The sequence below is a fragment of the Xiphophorus hellerii genome, chromosome 1 (genome assembly GCF_003331165.1).
Source record: "Xiphophorus hellerii strain 12219 chromosome 1, Xiphophorus_hellerii-4.1, whole genome shotgun sequence".
Taxonomy (NCBI): Eukaryota; Metazoa; Chordata; class Actinopteri; order Cyprinodontiformes; family Poeciliidae; genus Xiphophorus; species Xiphophorus hellerii.
In genome coordinates, this window is record NC_045672.1 from 5,719,462 (window position 1) to 5,741,135 (window position 21,674).

At 41.2% G+C, this 21,674-nt stretch overlaps 2 protein-coding genes across 7 annotated transcripts in view; both read left to right on the forward strand.

The window, feature by feature from the left end:
• The first annotated feature begins 269 nt into the window (after nt 1-269).
• ccnq (cyclin Q) lies at nt 270-10,293 on the forward strand. Of its 2 annotated transcripts, none has more exons than XM_032570900.1 (5): nt 270-655; nt 1,804-1,987; nt 2,882-3,014; nt 3,357-3,575; nt 9,642-10,293. In XM_032570900.1, the coding sequence occupies exons 1-5, from the start codon at nt 523-525 to the stop codon at nt 9,672-9,674; spliced, it is 702 nt and encodes a 233-aa protein (XP_032426791.1). In that variant the 5' UTR covers nt 270-522; the 3' UTR covers nt 9,675-10,293. The 2 variants fall into 2 exon arrangements, with proteins under 2 accessions (XP_032426791.1, XP_032426786.1); XM_032570895.1 differs by having other exon boundaries at nt 271-655; nt 9,838-10,293.
• A 9,258-nt stretch (nt 10,294-19,551) lies between these two features.
• Nucleotides 19,552-21,674, forward strand: part of atp2b3b (ATPase plasma membrane Ca2+ transporting 3b) — a 68,607-nt gene continuing 66,484 nt past the window's right edge. For 2 of the 5 annotated variants that reach the window (XM_032564178.1, XM_032564207.1), the window contains exon 1: nt 19,552-20,164. The gene's annotated coding sequence lies outside the window, so the exon portion shown is untranslated. The remainder of the gene's footprint in view (nt 20,165-21,674) is intronic. The other 3 variants (XM_032564183.1, XM_032564191.1, XM_032564199.1) reach the window with 2 other exon arrangements.

The following is a 21,674-nucleotide window of genomic DNA, read 5'->3' on the forward strand; positions in this document are numbered from 1 at the left end:
ACACACATCTTCAGAACAATTCACATGAACACATACACTTATGGAAAATATTCGCATTCTAGTCTGTGAAAAACTGTGTAGTTTCTAGCGTCAAGTGTGGAGCATGTCTTGTCTTTGCTGTTCGACCAAACCAAGATAATTAAAAACCTGCAAGAAATGTCACACAAAGGAAATTTCCGTATTTAATTATATTTAATTCTTGATAACGCAGTTCAAAGGTCAATCTTCAAGTTACTTTTATTTTGAAATCATTGGGCGGAAGCTTATATATTTTTCTTCCGGTGTCAGAATGAACGTTGCGCGATACAACAGAGCTAGCTAAATGAAACGATAAACGTTTAGCAACTTCTCCTTTCCCCGCCGTCCCAGTTTTTTTTTCTCTGAAAAATTGTTGAAATTAATTTAGGGGCTGCCTTAAAGTGTGAAGGAATTTACGGAGAGGAACAGTTTTAACGCCTACGTTGTTCTTTAGGCTCTCAGAGACAGTTTGGGTGTTGTGGTTTTCTTTCGGGCCCAGGTGTCATGGAGGGTCCGTCCTGTCGGTTATCTGCTGGGGCAGAAGAACCCCGGCCGTCGGGCAGGAGGGACGCTGGGTCGGAGCCCACGTGGGACACGAAGACTCACTTTCGTGTGTGTCGCTTCATAATGGAAACAGGTGGGGAGGTGGGCCAAGGTTTGACCCTTGTCATTTAACATAATTTAGGACCATGCAGTCTACATGTGAGAGAGCAAAGCATTAAAGAATTTAAACTAGAGTTTATATAAGATATATACATTTGGGGGGAATGTATTAGAAAAACCCTCTTGCCCTCTGCATATTCAGATGCAAACTTAGCTAATATAGTGTAAGATGACCACTTAATAAGAGCAAGTATTTTGATTGAAATTCTATTCTTTTAAAAGTTACAATTTTATGGTTGCGCCGATCTAATTTTTTCACTTCTGACACCGATACAAATATGAGGTTTGATACAGAGCAACGGCGCTGAAATGACTTAAGTTTCTTTTATTAAACACAGACATACAAGTACTGAAATTTAAATGTATGTGATAACTTTGCACCAGTACAGCACACTTTCATACACCAATAGCTTCACAAGCTCGGGCAAACATAGGAAAAACAACATAACTTTAATTTGTTCAGTTAGTACAATTAGGAGTAGAATAGCCAATGTAAAACACATGATAAAGAAACTGAAAATATGAAAAACAATAGGCTGACTGCCTTGGTCAACATGTAAAAAATCTCCAACAAATCTTCCTTCAAATGGTTCAATTACTAAATGCACTCACAAAGTTCCATTAGTAATTCTAAATATAATGTAAAATAAAGTCTAACATAGAGTTAGACTGAATAGATATGCCCTTGTGAATCGGGCACATTGTCACCGATACCCGATCTGGAATTTTATTTCAATATCAGGACTGATAGAGATATTAATATTCAATTGGTGTATTGGAATTTGCCTCATGACCTTTTACTTCATGAGGCAAATTCCCATTTCCAGTAGAACAGTGTCTGTACTGAATCAGGTTAAAGCTATCCAGCAGTAATTATCGAGTTATGACCGGAATAAAGCCTTCTGTTGGCATCTCACTCATTCAATGTGCAGCTTTGTAGTTATACATAGTGAGCCGTTGCATTTCATGTGTTGGGAGACCACTTCAGGATCATGGCAGTTTGTGAAACGGTTCATTGAAACAGGTCCATCATCATAGAAAAGCATAATGTGTGTGACTCAGTTGTAAGGAGGTAAGATGGAAAACCTTCTAATCTTCTCTGCTTGGCTTCTTGTTGCTCAGGAGTGAAGCTCTGTATGCGCTCAGTACCCGTGGCAACGGCCTGTGTGTTGTACCATCGTTTCTTCCAGCGGGTCACATCCCGTGTTTATGAACCCTACCTGGTGGCCATGAGCTGCTTGTACTTGGCTGGAAAAGTGGAGGAGCAACACATCCGGACCCGGGACATCATCAATGTGAGCCACAGGTAGTACACATGGATAAGTATTATTTGTTATTATTATTATTTGTAACTTATTTGTCAAAAAAAGTGAGAAAAAACCCCACAAAATCAGTTTCCAACCTAAACATAAAAAATAGATCTATAAAAATTTTCTGTTACGGAAATTCAATGTGCTTATTCAATGGCAAAAAAAACCTACTGAAAATTGAATTCAACTGAATATTAAAAAATATTATTATTATTATTATTGGAATAATACATGTTATTACTAATTATTCATAATAATTAATATATCAATAATAATATTATTACAATAATATCATTATTGTTATTAATAGTAATAATAATAATATTGTTATTATTATTATGGCATTATAAGCCATGACACTCTGAAGAGCCACTTGTGCCTCCTGACCCTCAGGTTGCAGACCTCTGGCCTAATGCGACATATAGCCTACATCTTTAAAACTTTAACAAAAGGATGCGTTCATGAAAAGAGGGAAATGTCTAAATGTGAGTTGGATTTAAAAAAAAAAGTTATTTATATATTTTCCCCTCTTTCCCCTGTGGGTTGGTCTCTCTTTGTATAGTTTATCTATTGGTCTTATTTTATTTTTTTTTTTAAAAAAAAAGCTTTTATGTGATACGTATAACTAAGGGTAACAACCTAAAACTTAACAACTTAAAAATGTTCTTAAAAGTACAATATACTGTATGTGTGGAGTTGGGCTTTGTGAGACGTCAGTGGCGACACATCCATCATCACGCTGTTCAGGTTACAGAACTTTCTGTTCTGTCCAGAAACTATGGAAGTGCTGGATATTTCCCACAATCCGTAGACCCCCTGGAGACAAAGTTGAAAGCTGAATTTAAATATAAATGAAAAGCCTTAACATTCTGTCTGTTTGTGTCTCTCAGGTACTTTAACAAAGGCAGTGCTCCTCTCGAATGTGATAAGGAGTTCTGGGACCTAAGGGACAGCGTGGTGCACTGTGAGCTCCTCATCCTACGACAGCTCAACTTCCACGTCTCCTTTGAACATCCTCACAAGGTGTGAGTGTGTGCAAAAATCCATGTATCCCTGTCTTACTAATCTAGTTGTCAGCAACTGTTATTGCCCAGTGCTGCTACTGATGTGTGTTTCTGTTTGCATGAAATTCATAAAAGTTTTACATCTTTTAATATAAATGAAGCTTGTTGAAAGGAAACTGCACAATTGGATTTAAATAAATCCATAGTGGTCTTAAAATGGACAAACAATGCCATCTAGTGGCTGAGATGTTACACCCTAATGCATGTAACTATTTCATCAAAAAGATTATAAAAAGTGTGTGTTCTGTTGCTTCCTAGTGTTCAATGCAAAGTGTGTTTTCCGCTCTGCCCCTCTCTTTAGTATTTGCTCCACTACCTGCTTTCTGTGAAATCACTGGTGAACCGGCACGCTTGGTCTCGAACCCCCGTGGCTGAGACTTCCTGGGCATTGCTGAGAGACTGTTACCATGGAGACATGTGCATCCGCCACACACCGCAACACATTGCGGTAGCTGCACTCTACCTGGCGCTGAGCAGCTATGGAGTGGAGCTGCCCACTGGAGAGAAGGAGTGGTGGCAGGTGTGTTAACAGTGAGAACGTGTGTGTGTGTGTGTGTATGTATGAGTGGCAGAGAGAGGATAATTTAATGGGGCCGACTGCTTTGATTGGAAATTTTCCAGTTTCTGATCTCTGGAGAACTCTGTCAACTGATGGATATTTTACACAATTCCGCTTTCTCTTTAAGAACTATAGATGGCAACAAAATTATTATGTTATTTTCTGCTTCCTCAGTAAATTGAACATTTTACTCATTTAATACCAGAATTTCTAGATTATGACCCAGAGCATGTCTACATATAAAACTCAACTAAATGAATGATCGCTACATTTACTCCTCTGTCAGACAGGTTGTAGGTTTAATTTAATTAATGGGAAAATTAAATGCTGTCATAACTCATCATCCAAGTATCTTCAAAGAGTCATTTTGGATGGTAAGGGATCTCCAGTAGCAGTCAGTCTTGCAACAAGTATGAAGAAGCCTCTCACTGAAGAACATTGCTGCATAGCAGTCATATGATTCTCATAATATGCAAGCAGGTCACTGTCAGGGCAGCAAAGACGATATTCCACAGCAACATGACCTGGATGCCATCAGTTGTTAGCAGTTCTGCTAATCCAGTTCATTTGCTTTTGCTGCTCCTCTTTCACTCTCTGTCTGGCCATTTGGTTAGAAAGTCGAGCAGAGAGACATTGGAGTCGGGATATGATCGTAGATCATTATGATGGATGGAAGAGATGGTTGGAACTTTTTCCTCATAGTTCAGGTGTTACACCGTGTTCCAAATTATTATGCAAATTGCATTAAAGTGTCATAAAGATTAAATTTGTTGTTGTGCTATTAAATTTATAGATGGTGTTGTGTGTCAGGGCTCTTTGAATTACTATAATTAATTTCAGAGAGCTGGTTGATTAGTTTGTCTCATGAGCTCAATGAAAGGAAATCTACTTAATAAGGATGTTCCACATTATTAAGCAGGCCACAGGTTTCAAGCAATATGGGAAAGAGAAAGGATCTGTCTGCTGACGAAAATCATCAGATAGTGTAGTGCCGTATGACAAGGTATGAAAACATTAGATATTTAACTAAAACTGAAGCGTTATCGTACTGTGAAGAGATTTGTGGCTGATTCAGAACAAAGATGGGTTTGTACAGATAAAGGCAGAATGAGGAAGGTTTCTGTTAGACAAATTCATTGGATTAAGAGAGCAGCTGTTAAAATGCCCTTACAAAGCAGCAAACAGTTATTTGAAGCTGCTGGAGCCTCTGGAACCTCAAGGTGGAGGATCCTTAGACTTAGACTTAGACTGACTTTATTGTCATTTGCATGCACAGGGTGTATACAGAACGAAATTTCGTTGCATACGGCTCAGGACAATGTTTTGAGCTTTCAATTGTGAGGTTACTCCAGAATAAAATAGAATACAGTATAAAATATGAATATAAAATATAAAATATAAAGTGCAGGAGTGACAGTAAAATATAAATTATTTAGCTCTGTACATGTGCAAGGTATAAAGTGGAGACCAGATTTTAAGTGCAGTCCAGTTAAGAGTTCAGCAGTCTGATGGCAAGGGGGTCAGAGGGGGCCTTCGCTTTCTCCTCCTCCGGCTAGTGCTGCTAGGCGAGTCCGCTGCGCTGCGGGCCGCTGGGTCTTGCTTCCGTAGCACTCCGAGATCACGTAAACACTCCAGAGTAGTCGTATTTATGAGTCCGAAATCACTTGATGATCGTAATTCCAGCAGACGCTGGCGATCATATGCTAACTTACTGAGTGGATGCAAAGTTTGTAGCGTTTTAGGCGGCGTATTTTGCTCAAATACTCGCAAGTTGTCGAGAGCCCATGCAGCCGCAGCCATTTTGGGCGCCGCCATCCTCCACAGGCTTGCAGTGCATGAACCTACTATTGGGCCCCTAACCAGAGCTCACAAGCAGAAACGGTGGCAGTGGGCCCAGCCGTACATGAAGATTAATTTTCAAACAGACTTGTTCACTGATGACTGCTGTGCAACTGGTCCAGATAGACGCAGTAGTGGATTGGTGGTGGACGACCACCACGTCCCAACACGGCTGTGACGTCAGCAAGGAGGTGGTGGAGTCATTTATTGGGCCGAAGTCATGAGGAGAGAATCTTTGGTCGACCCTTCAGAGTCCCTGAAGGTGTGAAAATGATCTCAGCAAAGTATCTGGACTTTCTGACTGATCACTTTCTTTCATGGTTCAAAAAGAAGAGCCGTACCTTCAGTAGCAAAATCATCTTCATGCATGACAATGAATGCTGCAAGGAATACCACTGTGTCATTGGCTGCAATGGGCATGAAAGGAGAGAAACTCATGGTGTGGTCACCATCCTCCTCTGACCTCTGACCTCAACCCTATTGAGAACCTTTGGAGTTTCCTCAAGCAGAAGATCTGAGGGTGGAATGCAGTTCATATCAAACCAGCAGCTCTAGGAAGGTTTTCTGACATCCTGCAAAGAAATTCAAGCAGAAACTTTCCACAAACTCACAAGTTCAATGGATCAAGAATTGTGCAGGTGATATCAAAGAAGCTCTCCTATGTTAACATGTAACTCTGTCTGTTAAGATGTTTTTGATTGAAATAGCTTTTGATTTTAGTACATATGGCCACTTAATGCTGCATATTCAAAGTTCTTCATAATCCATAAAATGTTTAGAAAATCTGCTGTGCATAATAATTTGGAACAGTGCATTTTGAGTTTTCTATTTAAAAAGAAAAATACTGTTCTCATGGGGAGCTTTGTTCAGTAAAATTTGATTTATACTGTAATAGTTCAGGACTTAAAAATTATACTGACCATCATTTGCATTGACCATTTAAGAAAATCTGAGAAAATATCACTTGCATAATAATTTGGGACACCGTGTATTCAGCTTGTGAAAGCAAGGCTTTGTTCCCACGGTTACGCATCATAAAAGCTGTCCAAAAGTCAAGAATAAGGGCATACATCCTTGCAGCTGCACAGCAGCCAAAACCAGAGGAAATAATTGTCCAGATATGCATCACCTCAACCAGGAAATGATGAACACAAATCTGCAAAAAGATCAAATTAGAACTACAGTAACAGCTTCGTCAACATGCTGCCACCATGAGTAGTTTTCATTAGCAATAATAGGACCAGAGGCATTGTCACACTGTGTGTGTGAGGCAGAGAGCAGCTGCTCTTACACTGCTCTGCAGTTTAACAGGATTTGACTAATACTGCAAAACAAAGACAACCTGATTCAAGGGTTGAGTCTTCAGCATCTGATGTTAGTGGTGAGCAAAATTAGAATTATTAGCATTACAAACAGCATCATTCTCTAAACTCAGATTATCAAAACACTGGCGTCATTCGGACCACTTAACAGGATGAGACAGAACGACTTTCCAGAAATAAGCTTGAATGTACCAAATAAAATGCAGCTTTCCTTTAGGTGCTTGTTGCCCATCTTGTTCTTTCTCTGACTTTATTCTTAAAGCCCTCATTATATACGGTGTGTTCACTGATGTGATAAAAGATTGGAGTTTTAAGTCCTACGAAGGGTAACATTTTCTAATTTCAGTCATTTGCTCAGTTCTTTTTTTATTTCTATCTTTCAGAGTCAAACCTAGATCTCACATTAATACAAATCCTTAAAATCAGACAAGATAACCCAACACATCACATATGGGAATGTGTCTTTCTGACACGCAAGTCGATGAAAGCAGTTAGAATGTCATTTTAAGTAATCAGGAAGGCAGTAAATTGTAAACCATAAAAGTTATTGAGATCTCAGGCGGCTGCAAGGCGTGCGGGCTGGAACGAGCCAAAGCACCAGTCCATGTGGAAGTGGCGGTGGCGGCGGCTGAAACGTCAGATAGCTGGAAGCTGTTAAACAGTCACAGTGCAAATTAATTGAAGTGTAAGCAGATGTGTAGAGGCAGTTAAGCTGTCAGACGAAGACTGAAAGAGCTTTCAGGAAGCCAGCAGACTCCAACCAGGAGTTGGCCTGCTCTCGGCCAGATCTGGATTTTATCACAAGCTGCTGGAGCCGGGCAAATACTGATGCGGAATATTCCAGTTGGTACCAATGTTGATCCAGAAGTACTTGAGGAAAGCAGTTTGTTCTTTTGCAGGCTTTGATGTTTAGGTGCCACAATGTAATTTATTTTTAGCGCCTTAAAAGCATCAGAGAGCTTGAAAGTTTTTCTATTGGGACCACATTGTATGACAGACCAACACAAAATAGTGTATATTGTGAAGTGGAAGGAAAATAAAACCTGGTCCTCCAAAGTTTTTAGCAAACTTGATGTGTATTTGCATTCAGGCCCTCTGAGTCAATTCTTTCTAGAACCATCGTTTTTCTGCAGCTACAGCTGCAAGACTTAAAAGACCACCTCAATCAGAAGACCTCAACATTCCTCCATTCTTCATGGAAACTAACATCTGGGAACATCTGTTTTCAAGTTTTGCTGCAGATTCTCAGGTGGCTTTAGGTCTGTTCTTTGACTAGGTTGTTCTAACTATGAATATGCTGACGAAATCATTCTGTTGTAGCTCTGGCTATATGTGTATCATTGTTGTCCTTTTAAAAGGAGAACATCTGCAGCGTCTGAGTTATTGTCCATGATTGTCTTTTATTATGCTCCATCCCAAACCACGTAATGGTTTTTAGAACCAACTCTGCTCTAAATGTCTCATAACTTCGACCCCGACCCGTCTGCTGCGCTCGCTGGTCTTCATGATGCTGGTTGTTCTCTAACAAACCTCTGAGGCCAGTAACAGAAAATCTGGACTTACGCAGATGAAGTTACACACAGCCGGACTCTATTAGGACAGCTGATAGCGCTGCATTGTGTTTAGGTGCATCACATGTCAGAGGGCTGTCCCTATGATGAAGTATCGGGGTTATTGTACATAGAAGAAAACAAAAAAATTGACCAAGGAGGAGTACATTTTTGCTAAACAAAAAACAAAAAAATAACTGAAAAATGTGAGATTAATTTCACATTATTTTTGAGAAAAAAACGTTGACATTCTGTTGAAAATGCATTTAAAAAAAAAATTTCCACAATTTAAAGCATACATTTACAATGCTAAACACAAATTGTAAAGTCAGAAATTTGTAAGACAAAAACTCAAACGTTTTCAGATTATGAAGTCGAACAAAAAGTGACAGAAGTTTCAGGAGATGCACATGTGGATCTCCTCCAGAGTGTTAGTGGTATATCAGACTCACTATGAACACCTCTGATGTGGTTAAACTTTTTGTTAAGGCCACATTTCTGTATCAAAATGTATTTTTGTTATTGGTCTGATGTAATATTCTAATTTGAAATGTCTTCATTGGCTGTAAGCAGAAAATAATCTTAATTAACAGAAAGAAGCATCCATTTGTGTATAATTAATCTACGTAATCTCACTTGGTGATAACATTCCTGAAATAAATGGGTATTTTAATATTCTAAATTACTGAATAGGTTTCTAATAGTTTTAATGAAATATACGTTATTAATCCCAGAGGGAAATTCAAATTTCAGTTCAATACGCTGTCATTTAAATCCAAATACATGGAAGAAAAAAAAATTTAAAACCTTATTTCATTTTCCTTCCATGTCCTGGTTACACACCGCTGTGTGTTTCCCATCTGATCCCAGTAAAACACCACAATTAACTAGAAGAGCGAAGTCGGTTTAGGCAGACTGGTTCACTGCTGGATGAAAAGCAATTGTTCAGACTATATTGTATATACATATGACTTGCAATTCACCCTGATCATTGTGGGCCATAACACAGCAGGCCATAAAATGCATCAACGTAAAAATGTAGGTAATAAGATGATTACACTGATGTGTGAGTATGGAGGTTTTCTGTGCTACCGCTTCAAAATAATACTTAGTCCAAAGATGCTTGTGCTGTCATGCAGACTGTTTCCTAGCGCTCTTCAGCTGGATTACATTACGGCTGTCTTCGACGGCACAGACGGCTTATGTAACTGTTAGGCATTCATTTATTGTTGGCTGCAGTTCTAGTTTTCTTTTTCTTTTTTTTTTTTGCGCCCTCTATTCACACGATTTCCTAAATGAGATCTCTTTTGTCACAGGTTTTATTTAGCAAGTCATCCGATTCCGATTGAAACGGAGAAAAGTCTCGTTTCGGTTCAGACCTCCTGCTCCGTCCCTGAAGGCCGCCGAATCTGGGTCGTTTCAAATGGCGTGTCAACCTTTGATGTCCCTCCTGCTCAGTGAGGCCAGGTGTGGAGCTGAAAGTCTGCGCCGTGTGTTTGTGTGTGTGTGTAGGTGCTGTGTGAGGACGTGACCAAAGCAGACATCAACGCTGTGATCTCAGACCTTCTCCGGCTGTATGACATGGAGGCCAAGTGTATCTGAAGGACAAAGCGGTGGACTGGAGAGCCACGTGGAAGTTCTGTTGGTGTCGGTGCGGGAAGAAGGTGAACATCCTCTGATCTGTGCAGTGGACGGCTGGGGTTCAGGTGCGTTTGAATATGTGTGCATCCGAGGCAGAGAAGACTTTGTTTTTGCCCCAGTTACCCTGTGGAACTGAGAAAATCGTACCTGCAATACCGCTGTCTGCCACTGAGGGGAGACATGTCTCACTTTTGGGTGTCTCAACACTGCATGAGACAGGTTTGTACTTCAGATACCACAGTGGGAAGTCCTAGACCTCTCTGTGTAGTTATTGGTACATTGGTTTGTAATAACAGAGAATAAATAAAAATGTTATGGAATTGTGAACGAAGGTGGGCTTTTCTTGTTGAGCTGCATCACAACACATGTCTGCATTTCCAAATGTTTTTTTCACCAAATACAAACCAAAATGTATTCATATATTTGAAATCCAGAATTAATTTCTGAGACCATTTATTACTAGCAAGTCTATTGAAATGAGGGGTGCAATAAATGCTTCTGTTGCTCTGCTTTTCCACTTCAGTATTTAGAATTTATTCGTTTATTGCAGGGATAATCCATTCTTTCAAAAGCAACATGAAAATCCAGTAAACAGCCTTCGGACACACTCGAGTCGAGTCTTCAGAAAATAACAAAACTGCTACATTTGGAGGAAAAATAAAGCCACTTTCCAATCGTCAGACCCCCATCCCAACTGTGACCTAGAGAAGTGGGTTTTGCCTCAGGAGGAGCTGCTGCACTTCACAAAGTAGATGACATCGCATTGAAAGAACGTCATGCAGCAATACGGAAGCAACATCTAAACAACATCTGCTCTTTTTCATTTATATTTATTTGACTTGTTTTATGAACTATTCAGATTTATTATTGAATGAAAAAAAAAGAGAAAGACATCAACATGGAAGTTAAAGCTCAGGCTCAAACGGGTCTTCTAAATGAATGATGACCCTAAGCACAGCACCAGGATTGTTCCGAAGCCAGTGTTCTGGAGTGACCACCATCACTAAGTCCCACTGTGAGCCTCACTGCTCTGTGTGGACGGAGCTGGAAAGACGTGTGAAGGTGAAGTGAGTTACAAACCTGATTCACTTCCACCGGTTCTGTCTGGACTAACGGCCAGAATCCCAGCAAACTATTGCGAGACGCTTGTGAACCACTGGTCTCCCAGGTCTTACATGGCTGGACATACTGTAGTTGTTTATAAGACAACTATGGCAAATACTAAACAAACATATGAAAACTTCTCAGTTGGAAGAAAGTAAAAAAATAAAAATAAATCAACCAATTATTTTGAAAAAGAGCAAACAGCTCCAGAGTTTGGTGATCCTTACTGATGTAAAAAGGAAGCATTTAGTCCGATTTCCTGTCAATACTGTAAATATCAGCTGTATGTATTTACAGCATATGCAGCATGCTTCTCATCTCAGACTACCTTTGGATATCTGATCCTGAACAGTTCATGTCAAGGTCCTGACATGTTGTTGCAGTGAGATACGGATGGAGCAGATCCGTCTGTTTCCACTGTACCAAGTCCCTCTGTGACTCTGCTGAGCCTGAATACTGTTAAAGTCCGTCTTCATTTCCTCCTTCTTATCGCAACAAGCTTCTAAAGAAGTGATATTTTTAGCGGTGGAGTGCTGGGCTACTTTTAGGTGTGTGCAGGCAGGTCTGTGTGTCTGTTTAGTCCAGGATGAAGATGTCACATGATCAGTTGTGACACATGTGAGCCCCCCCTCCCCCACACTCCCTCTCCTGTCTTTTCCTGGGACAAGAAGCGCCGTGTGTGTATTCCCTGTTCTTCACATGTCGCACAATATTCCCCATCTTGATTCTTCCAGTTTATTCCCCCACCACTTCTAGGGGGGGGGGGGATCTGCCTGACTCTCACTTCATTTGCTCCAGTCCTCTCCTGCTCTATTTTTTCCCCTCGTCTCTCCATCTCTTTTGACTGATACCTTCGCTTCTTTCCCCTCTTTCTTATGTTGCCATCTGTCCCTCTCTCTGTGTCTTCCACATTTCTTTCCTCTCCCTTCCTCCTCCTGCCTCCTCTCCCTTGTCTCCCTAATGTTATATTAATAATGGAGAGGGCGCGTGTTCAGCCAGACTCCATGAATTAACCATCAGCTGGGAAGGAGTCAGAGGAGAGAAGAAGAGGAGTGCTAACGCGGACGGATGGACGGACGGACGGATGGATGGATGGATGGATGGATGGATGGATGGATGGAGGAAGAGGAGCTTATCTTTGTATCACACTTCGACACCCTTCACTCCGCTCCGATCGCCTCTCCTCTGCGTGCCTCTGATCTGCTTACACATCACTTCAGCCTTTTACTCTGGGCTGGAGGGGAAGTCAGAAGGTCACACACACCCCCACACACACACCCACACACACAAGCAGCTGCGTGCATAGGCACGTGCATGTGTGTTTATATCAAAATGACAGTTTGGTATGTTAATGTTACATCAGGCCCACAGTCTGAGAGGAGAGCGCCCTTGAACTGATAAAAGCTCAGCAGCCTTCAGACTGATTAGACATCAGCCGAGCATTTGTAAACAGTGTAAGTGCCTAACGCATAATGGACAATGGGTTGAACTCAGATGTGTGTTTGTGTGTGTGTTAGGGTTGAGGGGAGGGGAAGAAAGAGCTGCGTTCATGATTTATTGTCTATGCAAACAGGAAGACGAAAGGAAGATGGAGGAGTCGGCAGGTGGAACAGATTATCAACCTCTCTATCAGGGTGTTTGAACTTCAAATGTCGGTAAAAATGAAGAAAAACCATTCTGAGAAAGTATCTTTGAAAGTATTTATTTGTTTATGAGTCAGCGAGGTCAAATCGATATCCCGATGAGGGCTGAAACGATTAACTGTGATGATTTTTTAAATAATCGTTAACTAATTTGGTGAACGATGAAACGCTAACTCAGGCCATTTGCTAAAAGAACGACATATTCAGAGAAATAATTGACAAAAAAATATATGCACTTTGCTAAACCTCGCCACCTTTCCTGTCTGTAAATGTGCTCTACTCAAAACTCTTGAAGTGAAGTTTGAGTCTCACCTGGTTCAAATTCTGTAAAAACGAGCAAAGAAAATCTCCTATAATCTCCTTTTGCTATTATCAGTCGGTTGATCCAATAAATAATCACCAGATCTGTCTGACGTTAGTCCAGCAGAAAGGTCTGAGCTTCTCACATGGGGACGTTAGAAGAACTTTTTAACTGCAAATGATCAAGTGTTGTCGCTGCTTTTTAGGAAATAAAATGTCTATCTTCTTACTTGAAAGAGGGAATTGAATTATTGGTTTACTTGTATCTTTTAATGTATTTCCAATACTGTACACATAAAGGCTTGTGTGATTAAAGATAAGACAAGAGATGATAAGATGAGGTAAGGTCATCCTTTCTTACTTACACAAGAGGGAAATTTAAGCTGTCATGGCAGAAAGTGGACAGAACAAAAGAGTAATAAGAGTTCAGTGTAGAAAAAACACCGTGCAGGCTAAACTCAAATCTTAAATCATAAATCTGCAGAATGTGCAGGCTTTTCAAAAACAGTATTTAGACATGTCGTCTGTGAAATGCTCTTTTTGTCCATGTTACAAAGGAAATGGTTTCCAACATCCATTTAAAGTGGTTCAGAGTTACACAAAAGGTTCTCCAATGATCAAATGGTTGTTTCCATTTGTGCACCATAACGACGGTTTTCCATTTGCAAACAAGTGCACCCCCTGAGTAAATAGGAATTTTGCTAAACATGAATTTGACTAAATCACAAAGTGATCAGCTTCTTTTGTTTTGGCAAAATGGGCCAAAAAAAAAAAAAAAAACAACTGAGTTTTTAACTCACTCTGAAAGTCCATAAAAATGACCAAAAGTCTCTCAGAAGGATGCAGCAATCATGAAATTGCTAACATTTTGGGATGTGGTCACAGAATCATCAAATTTCTTGTTGCAAATAGTCAACAGGGTCACAAGAGATGTCTTGTCTTAGTTCAGATTGTGATTATTTTGTTAAGCGACTTGCAATACTTGATTTATGCCTTTTATAAGTAATTAGATGACTTCAGAAGCTGATGGGTCGAACTGGGATTTGATTTAGGGGATCAAAGCAGAGAGGTTGGGAAACAATCTGTCTATGAGACTAAAGGTCTGTGTTTCATTGATACAGTGTGTAGTATCATTAATGCAGGCTCACTGGACTAAAGTAATAACTGAAACCATTTGACGGCTGTCAGGATGGGTAGGTCTGGCGTAGCAGGGTGAACTGACTCGGGAACAGCTCTGAACTCCACCCTCAGCACTGCAGTCGCCTGTGATCAGCTCAGGTCGATACTGATGTCGTTTAGGCTGTGGCAGCAGGAGAAACACCTCGCTGTCTGGCTCCTCCACAGCCGACGTCTCATTTACTGATCTTTGTGCCTTAATTCACAGAGTTTTGACTTTAAGCAAACAGGCTGCCCTCAGGAGCAAATGGGCGATTTTGCACATCTCTTCAACATTCAGCGACCGGGATTAGAGAAAGTTTCTTCTTCTTTTTTTCTGTATTTGCCTGTGGGAGATGGAGAGGAAGAGTTAAAGATAAGAGCAGAGAAAGATAAAATCGGCAACAAAGCTTTTCATCACCATGTGTATGTGTGTGTGTCAGCATCTGGACAGGCGAGCGAGTCTGCAGCCCATCTTCCTCTAGTGTAGAAGACATCTATTAATAAGTTTGTCTGATTTATCTATAAATACATTTCTCCTCCTGTTCCTCACACAGACTCACTATTTAAGTACTTCTGACAGTCAGTGGGGTCGGTGAGGGGTGGAGGGAGGAGTTGGTGAGTGGGTAACTTGGCAGAGTGGGGGATGTTTGCAGGACCTCTCCGTGTGATTCGTTATCTGCGTGGAGAGACCCTGATCCTCCTGACGTTCACAGGGAATGTTGGGAAACGCCAGGTGTTTGCACCTCTCTGGCTCCATGCTGGTGTCAGTGAACATGCAGAGGCCGGCGGCCATTTTTTCTGCTGCTGCCGCTTCTGCGACCGGCCGACGTTTCCCAGAACCACAGGGGTACAAATGGTTTGGACCCTGAACGGAGGTGGAGTCAATGACTACATCACTTTTTAGACACTTTGTGCATTCACACACATAGTATAAAATACTTGTACCTTTGGAATCCTCTCTCTCTCTCTCTCTCTCTATTTTCTGCAATCATCTTATACCCTGTTAATCCTGTTGTTATGGAGGCTAAATTTCATGTCTATGAATGGAAATCTATTGTGAAATATTAATTCTTTCTTGCAGTCAGAAATTCAAAATGTACAGTGATTAAAAGAAGCAATCCTTGGATCCAAATCTAATTAACATCGTAGCACCGTTTCATAAAGCCAAAGATTTAGTTGAACATTTTCAGCACTTTTAAAATTTTTAGCTTTAGAATTTTGGGGTTTTTTTTACAATGTATTTCATCATCCTAGCATTTTAGTTCATCTAACTGTTTATTTGCATGCCTCTTACTGCTAAAAGAACAAAACCAACCACTTATAAAGGTGGTGTTAGATTCAGCTTTCAGTCACCAGGTGTTTTTCATATAAGCAGTGTGGCTTTCTGCCCAGGGCTGCACAGCCTGTTCTGGAAGGGGGGACTGTTGTGCTGATTTAGATGTCCAGTTACTGCAACCCGGTGGTGTGGACCGGTGGCTAACGATGCTAAAGATGGCGTCCGATTCACAGTTTAACGATTCAGCTCAAAATTAAAGAGCTGATTTTAGAGGATTAAAAAAAATAAATAAATAAAGTAAAAGACTGCGCTTAATTTGATCGTAAAATTGCACATCCTCATCTGAACAAGTCTACTCTGAATGCAGATTTTTTTTTTTTTTTTAAATGCAGTTTGAGATTTGTGAAAACTTTATTATATTAGGCTGATGTTAAATTGACAACAAATATGTCCGTTTCAACAAATATGTAAAAAAAAAATAGTGCTTTTTATAAAAGTTACAAACTGCAGCTTTGAAGTCATTTCTTCGGTGACTACTTTCTTTCTTTTTCTTTTTTATTTTTGTTACATTTGAGTTTGATTACTTTAAATTAACGTGATTCATACTTGTGTACGTTATGTGACAATCTGCCCACATCTGTGTTTTATTGATCTTTCAGGCTTTATGTGTAAATGTTCATGTTTATCCTGGGCTGCACTTTTGTCTTGGACTCCTGGCATCTGGACCGGAACACCCCTGTAAATGAGGTTTTAAATGCAGTATATTTAAAGAAAACTGTACAAATGACACTCCCCCACAACAAATAATTTACAATGCTCTTTTGTGATTAAACCACCTCAACTTTTAAGTGTGAAAAACACAACACGGCGCTGTGAAAATGTATTTGCTCCCTTTATAGGTTCCTTCTTGGTATTTTTTCTTTTGCTCTCTTTTCTCAGTTAAATGTTTCTCATCTTCAAACTAATTTTAATAAATGGGCTGATGTTCAGCCCATTAGGACACGGTGTGCATAAGAGATCAAACGTAAACCAGGGAATGGATTAGAAAGTTAAATATTTACAGAATTTAAGATCTAAGCAACAAGCATGACTAGATTGATGAAACCAAATCTGACAAAATTCAAGTTTAGAACTGGAAAACGAGGGACAGAACCGCAGCGACCGCAGGATCGTTTTCTGTGAAGGGAAGGTTGCCCTAGCAACGCAGCAAATGAAAAGTTGAACGTGTTAAGAAGAGGATTTCTTTTATAGTTACAAATTCATGTTTTCGTTTACACTAAAGCGTTGGTATTTAGTTTCTATAGGATATTTTTTGTCAACACAAAGAGGAGGTGTCACAATTCATCTGCATAATTCACGTCAACATACCAAAAACCCGGAAAATTAAACAATATGAAAATGAACTGTTAATATCTTCTTAAATTTAAGATTGTATACATTGTTGATTGGGAGAACTGCGACATAAATTGCATTATTTATTATCAATAAACCACCGCCTTGTGTTGATTACAACTCCTTAAAAATATTTAGAAATTCAAATATAGTTTTTTTTTCATTATTATTATTTTTACCACACTTATTTTATACATTTCAGGATTTTCTGCAAAAACGCAGGTGGTGTTGTCATCACGCAATTTATAGGCGGGGATGATTTGGACCAGGCTTCTCCTTTATGGCAGGCAATTGTATCATGTAATTTATTCATCTGCTGTTTCAAACAGAAATATAAACGTCTTTCCCAAAACGCTGCACTTTAATTTCATCTTAGAATATGGAAACATGGTAAACTGGACATAAACTAGAGAGTCATGAAAGTGACTGAACAAAGTACATTTTCAAAATCATTAATATATTTGCAGTGAAACTTGGACACAGTAAAGAATGAAAAGTTATATTTTAAATATGGATAGGGTGAATTTTGAATGAGTGAAACTTTGTTTTGAATAAAGATTCAATTAAACCTCTCTTGATTATTGTTTTAAAAAGTTTTTTTTTGTTGTTGTCATTTGGAAAACAAAGTTTCATTGACATGATTTGTAAAATTTCCAACAACAACAACAGGCTCTATCCTGACCCTGACTGGCAATAATAGTGAGGCTAATAACACGTCATAAGAGAAAAGAAAGAGTTTTTCTGCAAATAGTAGTAGCTTCTTTACAATCAGTGTAAATCTGGAGTTTATTGGTCACACAGTCAGAACAAAGAGAAAAAGGAAGGAAAACGTGTAAAAACAGCTTCATTATGGCCATAAAAGCAAACTTTTATTGCAGCGAGTTGCACCAGCATGTCTCTGTCGGCCATTTTGAAGCTGATATGAGCTGGTCAAGTGAATAAAGGAGCTGTCGCTTTAAGAGCAGCACTAACGTTTTTTCCTTTCTTTTTTTTTCTGGTTTATACTTCAGTTTATTTTCCCAGATGTAGGCTTTTATTATTTTCCTGGTGTTTGGTCTACAGTGATTTTGAAACTTTGTTGTTAGGCAGTACCACACAGACGCTCAAAAGGAAAGTCTTCACAGGCTGGACTTGGAGAAAGTGGTAGTCAAAGAAAAGCACTCAGATTCAGCTAGGAAGACTAAACTATGCAACGCTATGGAGCATTAATTTGTGTATATTTCACAAATCACATATTTATTTTTAGTATCAGGATTTTGTTTCCCCTCAAGTGATTTTATTTTCTTTACTTATATTGAAATTCCAGGAAGAAAACAATCAAATAAAAGTAAATAAGTAATAAGTAGTGCTTCTTCTTACCCTTCTTACCCTAACCCCTAACCCTAAAGCTTCTTATTGTTTATTTATTTATTTTTTATATAAAATGCTATTTTGTCTATAAATTAACAGTCACTTTGGTTTAGATATCTTTGTCCAGAGATTAGGTTTAGTTAAAGACTTTTGGTTATTCCCAGATACTGGAATCACAAACGATTATACAAGCTGGCCACTTTTTTAGGTACACCTGTACACCTGTGCATAGCCAGTCCCATTGCAGAAACTTAACACATTTGATGAAGCTCAAAGCAAGCATCAGAGTAGGGGAAACAGGAAGGTTTAAGTGACTGTGAATGTGAATCTGACTAGTTTGGATGCTAGTGATCTACTGGGAATCTCTTAGAACATATCCAGTGAGCATCAGTTGTGTGGAAGGAAAACACCTTGCTGATGGGAATGGATGAAATGGTTAGTGTGGCTAACACCACCTGACACTCCTTTGGGCTCAGAACAGGAAACTGAAGGTACAGTTCACACAAACTCAGCAGCGCTTGATGACAACAAACTGGCGAAAACGCTGCCTGGTCCGATGAGTCTAAAGTTCAGGTGTGACTTTCAGATGGCAGGGTCAGAGTTTGGTGTAAACAACATGAAAGTACAAATCTGTTGTGCCTTTTATTAATGATTCAGGCTGGTGACAGTGTGAGGAAAGGCTTCTTGACACATTTTAGGGCCCCTTGGTATCATTCACTTTACCACGACCTACCTGAGTGTCGCTGCTGAAAGCGTCCATCCATCCATCCCTTTACGACAACAGTGTGCCCTCCTGACAGCTACTGCCAGGTGGAAGTTGCACAGCGTCATGAAGCTGAGCAATTTTTACTCAGATCAAGTCAAACTGGTTTCTTGAACATGTGAAAAAGTTTACTGCATTCAGATGGACTCCAAAGTCACCCGATCTTCAAGAGAGGGAGATCTCTGATGTAATCAGGTATATATATATATATATATATATATATATATATATATATATATATATATATATATATATATATATATATATATATATATAAATAAAATGGAGTCAGTGAGGGAGAGAGGAAACTAACTCCGAGTTTGACGTGACGTAACACAAACATGTGAACTTTGATAATCAAATGCCTTTGATCTGCTCTCAATTTTATAAATTATTAAGACTCCAAATTATTTGGCAAGTTCCTGAGAGATATACGTTAGTCCCTAAAGGGAAATAATCTATTTTCTTTGCCGGCCGCCCCTATAAAAATTTCTGCCATCCATCTATCCATGATGTGGGGTTGACAGCCTGAGTATTTTATGACCAGTTTGCTTGCCATACCCGGGGATGCTGCGACTGACTCTCCTGTGCGCGCGAGCTCTAGCAGCAGCTCCTCCTCCTCCTCCTCCAAAAATGTCGCAGGAGCTTCTCCTCTCGCCGCGGCGCTTCTTTTCTTTCCCTCTTTTCTTTTTCTCCCAGCGCCCCTAAAACCCCACCGAATTTGCAGCTGTCACAGCCGGAAACAGCGAGCTTCACCCGGACGCACGAACCGGCCCTTTTCCCCTCCCCACCACTGAGGTGTTTAAACCCTCAGCCCGGCGCATCCTCTCCCGCCCTCTCTCTCTCTCTCTGTGTCTCTCTCTCTCTGTCTCTCTCTCTCTCTTCATCTCTCTCTGTCATTGTCGGTTTCTCTCTCTCCTGAAACCGCCGCAGAACTCCGCCGACCGTCCACCAGGTGACTGCGCGGAGCGGAATATTCATCAGCACCGCCACAGTCGTCGTCTTTCATCCCTCCGCTCCTTCGGACTCCAGGGGGACCGGAGCTGCCGCATCCCTGCATCCTTCCTCCCCTCGCCCCGCACCCTCTCCCCCCTGCGCTGTATCCTCTCATCCGGTTCGGGACATTCTCCGCTCCACGCACACGCAGATTAACGGGGATTCTGCCTCCCCGCCCGAACACTGATGCTGATGTCCTTGAGCTCGGCCTGCACGGTGAGTCGGAGAGTCCGTGCGTGGCTGCGTGCGTGACTGTTATTTACCCCGGGCGCCTTGTATTAATGGAGGGAGGATGTGTTGCTCATTAGTAGCATGTCGGACGGACTTGCAGAATGTGCTCGGCCTAATGTTCTCATCATAGGCCGTTTTTTTTTTTTTTTTTTTCACAGCTGTCAGAACTGGCCATACAGTAGAGCAGAACGCAACAACCTGCATGCAGACAACGTTATGACATTAGGAGGAAAATGTGTGTGTGTTTGTGCGTGTGTGTTTGTGCGCATCCATCCCTGCGTGTCCTGTGTCAGTGGATGAGCTGCCATAACATTTTCACCGATCAGCACTCGCTGTTCTCCACCCCCCCCCCCCCCCCCCCCCCCCCCCCCCCCAGCTCGCCTCCGTTTTTCTCGGACATCAGACGCGCAGTGTGTCTCGGTTCCGGTGCACCTGCAGCGCCGAGCCGAGGGAAGCCGAGCTGCCGGGTTTCGGTTCGATCCGGCGGGCAAAAAGGGACCCGAACAAGTAGCCCCGGCACAGGATGGCGGGGGAGGGAGGGAGAGTTTGGCAGGTGGAAGGCCGGTGGCCGGTAACCTTGCGGAGGGACATTGGTTGGAGACAAGCAGCACTCCATCGGCTGCGCTTCCTCCTCCTTCTCCTCTTCCTCTTCTTCTTCTTCTTGGGTTTTAGTCTTTCATCCTCTTGTTGCTGTTGAGCTTGAGCAGTGGAATGAAGATCAAGCACGTCTGAAGGTGACCAGCAAAGGTCGTTTAATGAGTGGAATACTCACTGTTCCATTCCTGCACAGAGAAAATGATTCAGGTGTTGCTTTGGGTGGAGTTGGGGAAGAGAAGGACCTGGGATACCTGGAGCGAGTCAAGTTTGAGCTCAGCTCTTAACTTCTCTCTTTCTTTCTTTCTTCCTTTCTTTTATTCTTTCTTTCTCTTCCATCCATCCTCTATGATAATGCAGATGCCTGTGCCCTATTGGCAGCTAGACCTTCAATGGCACAGCCTACAATGCATCCTAAGTGTGCTTGTTCCCGCCGGGCCCTATAGAAGTGTGAGTGGCGCCGGGCCAGGCGGGCCAGGCAGGCCAGGCGGGCGGCCGCACAACACCGGAGGGTCCTCTGCTAGAGGTGACCCTTCAAACCTCTCTGCTGGAAATCAGGTGCTGCAGCTGCACAGGGGAGTCACAGAGCGGGGACGGGAGCAAGACGGCGTTCAGTCACATGTGCTCACAGTGTGGATCTGCTGTGGAACTGGTGTGCTGTGCCGAGTCGAGTGCCGACCCCTCTGGCCTGGAATGAAATCCCGTGAGGAGCCTCTCCTCTGCTTTGTACCATTCTTGACGTTCTTTCTGTAGCGATGAAGAGAGAACGTCCTGAGGGGATGACGAGTGGCCGCTTTTTATTAAAAATGAAAATAAAAATAAGCAAATTACCCGTCCCCTTCAGGGGACAGTGTGCGGACAAGCTTTCAGGATAAATGGGCAGCCGGCTGAGGACTGTGCT